The sequence below is a fragment of the Octopus bimaculoides genome, chromosome 11, assembly GCF_001194135.2.
Source record: "Octopus bimaculoides isolate UCB-OBI-ISO-001 chromosome 11, ASM119413v2, whole genome shotgun sequence".
Taxonomy (NCBI): Eukaryota; Metazoa; Mollusca; class Cephalopoda; order Octopoda; family Octopodidae; genus Octopus; species Octopus bimaculoides.
In genome coordinates this window covers 6,624,140-6,633,146 of record NC_068991.1, presented here as the reverse complement: position 1 = coordinate 6,633,146, position 9,007 = coordinate 6,624,140, and the positions used below count along the sequence as shown (strand labels likewise).

Sequence of the window (9,007 nt, the reverse complement as noted above, 5' to 3'; positions counted from 1 at the left end):
GAACTTGGTCAAGAATATGAGCATGTAACTGTAAGTTGGGTTTGACTTAATTAATCTGATTGAAAATTATAACCATTTTGTAGGAATTAATATATTTTTCATAATGAACTCCAACTGAGATGCTTTTATAGTTAGTTAAATATTAAGCCTTATTTTGTGACTACATAAATACATGTCTACACAGTTTTATGGTTACAAAGTTCACATCGCAACCATGTAATCTGGATTGTGTCTCACCCCTCTGCAGGGCATTGTGGGTGGGCAAGTGTCTTCTGCCATAACCTGGAGCTGACAAATGATTTGTGAACGGAGATATTGGATGGAAATCAAAAAGATGTTTGTGTGTATGTGTAAATATCAATCCAGCATGTTGTCCTGAGTCCTGGCGGAGCAAAAAGACTATGGCATCTGGTTACTTTCTCCAGTGAATGAGTGTTTGGTAATTCAGCAGCCATCTGGGACCAGTCGGATGGAAAAGTACCTGACTTGGAATACAAGTAAAGCTGGCAACAAAAAGACCAGGCTGTAGAAAATCTTAAGTTACATCTAATTCATGATCATGCCAGTATGGAAAAATGGTGACAAGAGAAAACTTTACTAGTTTTTCATCTGAAATGTGGAATTAATATTTATTTCAATGTCCTTTGAAACAAAGTAGATTTATTACCATTGTTCTTATTCTGTGAAAAATATCCATAAATAGTAATTTGATATTTTAAATTTGTCTTGAAAGATCATGCATTATTGAGTTTTTTTTTTTGTTTTTTTTTCCCCCTTTTCCTTTTACAATCTTATCAGACTCTAAAAGAAAGATTTAAAGAATTTGCTAGAGACACTGAAAACTTTGGACAAGATCGTGTGGCCTCAGCAAATGAAATCTGTGATAGTTTGATTGTAGCTGAGCACTCTGATGCTCCAATTATTGCTCAATGGAAAGATAATTTGAACGAAGCCTGGACTGATTTGCTAGAGTTAATAGACACCCGCACACAGATGTTGCAAGCTTCATGGGAATTATGGAAGTTTAACCACGATTGCAAAGAAACTCTGGAAAGAATCCAAGTAAGTTTGAAAGACTTTTCTGCTGGAATATTGAGTTGGTAAAGTTATTGACTGCAAGTAATTTCCTGCATTAAGCATGTTTGAGAAATTTCAAAATTCGGTTAATGGGCAATTTAGTTAAAAAAAGAAAAAAAACTAAGTGATTTGTTTCATAACAAATTTCATAATCTTATTTCCCATATTCTAAATTTACATAATTTGTAATATTTTTTTATTTTATTTTTATCTAATTGCATTTTCTATTACAGGAAAAGAAGAACTACATACCTGAAGAAGTTGGAAGAGATGCTCAAAGTGTTGCTGTTCTTCAAAGAAAGAATGCTAACTTTGAACACGATTTAGTTACTCTTGGAAATCAAGTAAGTTTCTTTGGTTTTGGTTTGACTTTACTATTTTCATCTGCCATCATCATCATCATCATCATCAAACGTCCGTGTTCCATGATAACATGGGTGGGACAGTTGGTACCACAAGAACCAGCCAGGCTGAAGCCAGAATCGGACTTCTGTTGTATTTCATAAATAGCTTGATCTTCATTGCACTAAATATTTAGCTCCAGTTAAAAGAAGCAACTGCATTTCAGTACCTTTGTTCCCTAAATGTATCAGTCTTTTTGTGTAATATGCACTTGACTTTGCCTGCATTTTAGAGTTTGCATCTTGTCAGAAACTGATGCATTTTCAAATCAAACCATTGACTAAATTGTTAAACATTCCATTGTAAATAGCTAATTAGTTATGTAGTATCAGTAACATTAAGAGAATTACTCAACACAGTTTTCCTACAGAAACCAGAAAAGATTGTTTGCCAAGTGTTGGTTATAATTTTAGCTTGCTTCTTTGAAATGGGAAATTTTCTCGTGGCTATCGTTTTTCAGTTTGATTAATTTATATTTTTTAAAATATTTTTAAAGGTTCATTTAATTCAAGAGGAATCAGCTTGCCTTCAAATTGGATATGCCGGAGAGAAGGCACGAGAGATTCAGAATTGGGAATCTGATGTGGTTAACGCCTGGCGTAACTTGCAATTAATGGTTGAGAGCCGACGAATGAGACTTGCTGATGCCAGTGACCTTTATAGATTCTTTAATATGGTCAGAGACCTTATGTTATGGATTGATGACATCAGGCGGCAAATGAGCACTCAAGAAAAACCAAGGTAAGTTGGTCACTTCGATCATAAAATAGGACTAGATTTAAGGCAGCCCTTGAGAAAAATGAAATTTTCTGCTCTTTTTATCAGATATATTGCTTTAGCGATTCACCCATTCTGCAGTAGATACTTCTACATCCTCTGAAAGTTCTTTTAAAGCTGGATAGCAATTTGCAAATTGCTATCCAGCTTTTTTAGAACTTTTTGTTCTCCTTCAAAATCAAATCTATTATTTTAATGGTCACTCATTTGTTGATTTTCATTTCTTTTGTAGAGATGTGTCGGGTGTAGAGTTGTTAATGAACAACCATCAAAGTTTGAAGGCTGAAATCGATGCTCGAGAAGAAAACTTTGCCATTTGTATAAATTTAGGAAGAGATCTTATAACTCGCAAACATTACCGATCCAGTGAAGTGAGTTTCTTTATTAATTAATGAAAGTGGTTTCTTTGTAATAATTCCTAATGAAATATTTTCACCAAAATTGTATTCATTTAAACTAAATTTATTTTAATTTATTAGCTTGCTCACTACTTGTCTTATGATTATGTAATGAGAATTTATCTTGTTACCTAAAGTTTCCTGTGTAAATTTGGAGCTACCACATTTTAACTTCCAATGACCAATTCATTGCATTACCACAGAGAGAAAATTCTCTCTTATGGTAAAACATGCAAAAACACCTTTGTAACTTGGTGTATGGATAGATAAATAGAAAGATAAGAATCTTATGTTTATGAGAAAATTTTGATTATTTTATAACTTAAACTTTCCCCTAATTCTTTGTTTCTACTTTTTTAGGTGAGAGAAAAATTAATACAGTTAACATCTCAAAGGCATTCCATGAATGAGCAATGGGATGAGAGATGGGAATACCTGCAGCTCAGTAAGTAACAATTTGTATGTCACTAATATTATATAACTTGATTCCATTGTTAAACATAATCATTGGAGCATTGAGTAAAAATGTGTCCTTGTACCTATGTGGCTCTGTTGGAAATCAATATTATCTAGAATTATTAGGTAAAAGCCTTTGTGGTATCTAATTTCAGCCTTTTCATTGTAAGTTCTAGTCTTGTAACCATTAAAAAAAAAAACACACCACGCACGCGGTTTGTTTCTCCATTAAATGATAAGCATTAAAGTATATTTCCTTTGCTTAAACTTTTTCCGGCTAAAACAAAAGTTGTTAGCTCTTCAGCAGTAACTGACCTTTCCAAATATTGTAATGGGAATAAAAAAAAAAATTTTTTAACTTTTAAAGTTTATTAGAGCAAAAATATAATAAAGTAATTGGCTAGCTCAGATAACGAATCAAACAAAGTTGACTGAACTAAGATGTGATTAAAATATTTGAATTTAGTTGTGCATGATATCAATTTTGATATTCATATGTGGCTATGGAGAATGCCTGTGCCAGTGCCATGTAGAAAACACCCATGCTGGTGTGACATAAAAAGCACTCAATACACTCTGTAAAGTGATTGGCATTAGAAAGGGCATCCAACCATAGAAACCATGCCACAACGGATGACTGGAGGCTGGGGCAACCCTCTGGCTTGCCAGCTCTTGTCAAACTGTCCGACCCAGAGAAAACGGACATTAAATGATGTTGATGATAAATATCACTAACTGCATTTGCTCCTTATATTTAGCAACATTGTAACTGTGTTGATTTAATTAATCATCCTCATTGCATTCCCATTTTCCATGCTGGCATAATTAACACACGGGTAAATCTAAAAACGAATTTATAGACCATTGTTAAAACACAAATCTGGGTTATTTTTTCCCCTGTTCACTAGTTATCCATTGTGTAAGTTTTAATATATTATATTAGACAGTGACTTACGATAATAAAAAAAATTTCTTTCGTTTTCAGTTTTGGAAGTATATCAGTTTGCTCGTGACGCTGCTGTTGCTGAATCTTGGCTTATTGCTCAAGAGCCATACCTTCAAAACCAAGATCTTGGTGTAAGTATTTCAGTTATTTCTGTTAATAATTTTCAATTATGATTGTTACACTAATTAATTTACAATGATATACAGTTCTACAATTTGTTTTTGAGAATTGGAAGTAATATTAAATATTTTTAATGTTTTTTTCTTTTCTTTTCTTTGTATTTTGCAGGACACACTTGATGCAGTTGAAAATCTTATTAAGAAACACGAGGCCTTTGAAAAATCTGCAGCAACTCAAGAAGAACGATTTGCTGCCCTCGAAAAACTTACAACAGTAAGTGGATTTTTCTTTTTTTTTTTTTTACTAGCTTAATTGCTTCTGGAGGTCAAGTCTAAAACGACAGACAAAAAAGTTTTCAGATCCCTTTCAAATATAACCAACAAAGTAATGGAGCAACTGTACCTTTGTATGTCAGTGTTTTTATATGTGTGTGTATATAATATATCCACACACTCAAACACACAACTTATGACATGTAAACTCTTAACATTCGTCTATAATGTACTCATCCCATTTTGTGTGACAACATATGCAAAAACCCAAGGTACAGCAGCTCATTTCTCAGCATTTTGATGGGATAAAAACCAAAAATGTTGATAATTAAACTCTGTAAACACTCAATGCATACATACACACACACACACATAATTTCAATTTATTTTACAATGTTGACATTTAGAGAATATTTTCCCCGCCTCTTATATGTGTGCATATATATAATACGAGTGTGTTTTGTTAATTTAGTTTGAACTTAAAGAAATTCAAAGAAGGCAAGAGGAAGAATATCGACAACAACATCCTGAAGAAGTAGAAAAATCTAAAGAAGAGAAGAGACGAAAATATATTGCAGAATTTGTACCTCCAGAAGAGCCGTAAGTATTTGCATCTACAAGATTTTATCATTTATAACTGTCAGAAAAGCTCTAGATTAAAGATGAATTTGTGAGAAACTGGTGAAACTAGCTTATAAGCAGGAAGAAATGGCTAGATATTATCAATTTAATGTCCACTTTTCCATGCTTGCATGAGTTACACAAAATTTATTGAGGCAGATTTTTTTATGACCAGATACCCTTTCTGTTGACAACCCTCACTTGTTTCCAAGCAAGATAATATTTCCTGTTGCTAGATATGTTTTCTATAGACTGAAAATGAACAACCTCACTTTACAACCATCATGAGGTGTTTAGACAAAGGCACTCACACACACACAATGGGCTTCTTTCAGTTTCTCTCTACCAAATCCTCTCGCAACGCTTTGGTTGACCCAGAGCTATAGTAAAAGATACTTGCTCAAGATGTCATTTCAGTTAACTGGATCCAAGAGCACATGGGTGAGAAGCGAACTTCTCACCCTCACAGCCATGTTTGTGCTAATTATATGTTAGAATATTTCCTTCTATAAGTGCTTACTGATTTTCTGAATTCCAATTTAACTGCCATTTTTTCCCACAGACCCGAGCCAGAACCAGAAGAAGTTGTATCAACTGAACCAGAAGATGGTGAAGCAACATCAGACGATCAAGGACCAGCTGCTATGACCAATGGCGAGAAAGAAGTAACTGATGAATCAGGTAAGAAGAGAAGAAACTACACTTTCACTTTGTTTCTGTCTTACGGACTGTTTTTTTCCATAATGATAACCTTCATCTGAATGAAGGCATAATGGTATTTTCAACTTTGCAGCATCTCACTTGATTTCCAGTGAATTTTTGTCAAATTATTTTTTAACCTGCATGATTCTCAGTTTTGCAGCTTATTTCTGGTTGTCTGACTCCAACCTGAGCTACCATCATCACAAGATTTCCAGCAGCAGCAGCGAGAAGACTGCAATACTTGTGTTAGTCTAACATAAGTAGTTTTATTGGTTGGGATTTATAGTGTCTAAGTATGTTAATTATTTATTCTAAATAGTGTCGGTTAAAAATATGAAAATTATTTTATAAAGTAACGTTCCCAAGTTTAATCCTGTATTCAACATGTATATAACACCTAAATTGCTCATTCAGTTTTCTAGTAGACAGTGTGAGATCTGCAGAATAGGTTCTTAGATGTTAGGGAGAGGTTTTAAAAAAAAAAAAACGGAATTCTTTAAAGTGTGTCCAAATATTTCTATTTGAAAACTTTAAATAGCTGTTGACATTAGCCTAAAAATAATTAACCTCCTTATACGTACTATTACAGATTGTATTATTATGATCAAAGGTAGGAACTTTATGGCAAACCCAAAATTTAATTAGTAACACTTATTAAATAAACTTTTCTTCAGGTAAAGACTGTCCCCTGCCCCGTCCCACTTTGTTTGTGGCATTTTCTATATCTATTTTCTATGCAGTTTCTGTACCTACTTTTATACTTTGCTTGATATAATTGTATTATGTTTATACTTGAATTGTGTTATATCTTTCTCTTTTTTATTTTTTATTTTTATTTGCGGCTTCATACCAATTGAATTTTTCAAATGGTAAACGAATCCTGTCTCATCTGTATTCAGTTGCCTTATTTGTATCTTTCTTGCATGCTTAATCTTCTATTTTCCAGAGTGAAGATGTCACGAGTTAATCCAAATCCTTAAATTACACTTTGTAATAATACAAAAAAAAAAAAAAATAAAGAAATGGAAAATTGTCACTGAATTTGCATTGCTATAGTGACCTGTTTATTTTAGCAAGGAAGGCATTTACTAATAACTAAGTTTTTGTAGTATTAGGCTAATACAAAATTAACTTTTGTGAGCAATTTTTGTTTAAATAATATCATATGAAGAATTCAGATACAGAAGACTTCAAGAAGAGAGAGATGTGTCGATCAAGTTCTCAAATTTGCGGGTCAAGCAACACTGCTATAATGAAGGACATGTAATAATGTTATAATGCTCTTCTTTCTTGGGCCATATTGAATAATAATTACAATAATATTTATGATAGTTTATTAAACCAATATCATTTGAATTATATGCCAAATATAAAAATGTTGTCATTTACGTGTGTTAGTTGAAGTTAATACGGATGGCTGATAGAGACCATTGTTAAGCCAGATTAGTGTTATAATATATACACTAAATACTTATTGTTGTTACTCACAACAGGTCAAACTGTGACCCACACAACACTACCAGCTAAAGATACATTGAGACCAGTACCAAAAGGTGACTAGTTTTGTCTGTTGGGTGGCGTTTTATATAAGCTTTCTTAATCATTTTTAACCATATTTAAAAAAAAAAATTATAGAAACGCAGTTTTAACATTTGCATCGTGATAAACAGCATTAATATTTGCGGGTTTTGTTTATATTTGTTGTTTTAACACGCTTCATATATCCATGTCTCATATAATCATGGCATCAAAGCTCCTTTTGGCATCAATAATTTGTAATAATTAACTGATCAACTCTTGGATATTTCACACCACTTTTCCCATTCAAATTCTGGTGGCTTTATTTAATCTCTAGTTTAAAATGCAGTCTAACTTTTCTGGATTCTATCAAAATGAGAATAAAAAAAAATCTTCAGTATAATCCTTAGAAATCTAAAGTAAATTTATTTATAAAATGCATAAAAGCAAGTTATGAATTTATATACAGAAAATGTATAACAATTTGCTTAACGACTTCCAAATAAAGTTGCTTATTTAAGCTTATATTTTCATTACAACTAACAAACAAACAAAAAATTGCTTCAAATATTACAAAATTATAACTGACGGTGGTATCTCTCTCTCTCGTTCTCTGGTCAGTGTATTTGTAAACTCTGCTGCGACTCAACTCGCTCAGCTTTTTAAACCTACACACACAAAACTACTCTAAACTATGCCTGTTTCACTTTACTGCTGATACTTGCTGTCTCCATTCTGCGACATTATCTCCTACTGCAGGCCTACTTTTTCCTTTTACTTTTCCATTCTGTCCTAATGTTGCTTAAAAATGTTTCAAAAATATATTAAAGTTGTAAAACCTTTCCAAATAATCAACCATCAAAGGTTTGGAGAAACCATCTCCTTGTTTCTTTTTTGTTTTGTTTTCTTTTATTTGATCGAATTTCTTATTTTTTCTATTTTTCTCTCTAAGTGAACCTTCAAGTTTTGCATGTAACAACCACTTTTCTCGCATGCGTCAATCTTCTGTTGTTGTTTTGTCAATCAAGGCGCTGTATTAAACGAATCGTCATCATACCAAGCTACAGATGATACTACAGTCCACTCAAAGTCCAGGTCACTCCCTCAAAGGGCCGACTCTGAGAATAGTAGGTGCTTTTACAACACTGTCTCAAGACCATCATCCATTAGCTTACCATTTTCACTAAAATATTGTTCATTTATAAAACATTAAAAGTAACCTAATTTATATATTAACGAGTTGTAAGTTTTAAACTTCACACTATATACACATATAAATAATACATAAAATAAATTTTATGTAATTAAACTTTAAATTATTAATCTGATAATCAATTTTAAGTCAATTTTTGTATAATTTTAAAAACTGTAGATTTTATTTCAAATTACAATTCTAGTGTCTTGCTCTGCGCTATAAAAATCAAAAACCCCTCCACCTCTTTCTAAAATACAATTTGCCTATTTTCTATCTGTCAAAGCTCTCATTTCATTTTCCTTTTTTTTTTTTTCTTTTTTCGTTATTCTTCATTTTTGCATTTACTGCTGTAATCTTTTCACTTTCATATTTTACTGTAATGCTTTCATTCTGCTTCTATATATTCTAAACTTCACAACAAAAGCCAGAGACCTTTTGCGTTTTTTTTTTTTTAAACATTCCCATTCCATAAACTTTTTAAATATATTCAAATGAGAATTTTTTTCTTATAAATATAACCTTA

The 9,007-nt window shown here is 32.2% G+C and overlaps 1 protein-coding gene across 1 annotated transcript in view; it reads left to right on the top strand.

Moving 5' to 3' along the window:
- Positions 1-9,007, top strand: part of LOC106877151 (spectrin beta chain) — a 76,372-nt gene that overhangs the window by 60,042 nt on the left and 7,323 nt on the right. Inside the window, exons 33-44 of the mRNA XM_052971501.1 lie at positions 3-30; positions 799-1,062; positions 1,311-1,421; positions 1,976-2,220; positions 2,489-2,627; positions 3,015-3,099; positions 4,096-4,187; positions 4,345-4,449; positions 4,921-5,048; positions 5,632-5,750; positions 7,265-7,324; positions 8,318-8,416. Of these exons, the coding sequence (XP_052827461.1) occupies positions 3-30; positions 799-1,062; positions 1,311-1,421; positions 1,976-2,220; positions 2,489-2,627; positions 3,015-3,099; positions 4,096-4,187; positions 4,345-4,449; positions 4,921-5,048; positions 5,632-5,750; positions 7,265-7,324; positions 8,318-8,416 (1,475 nt within the window). The remainder of the gene's footprint in view (positions 1-2; positions 31-798; positions 1,063-1,310; positions 1,422-1,975; positions 2,221-2,488; positions 2,628-3,014; positions 3,100-4,095; positions 4,188-4,344; positions 4,450-4,920; positions 5,049-5,631; positions 5,751-7,264; positions 7,325-8,317; positions 8,417-9,007) is intronic.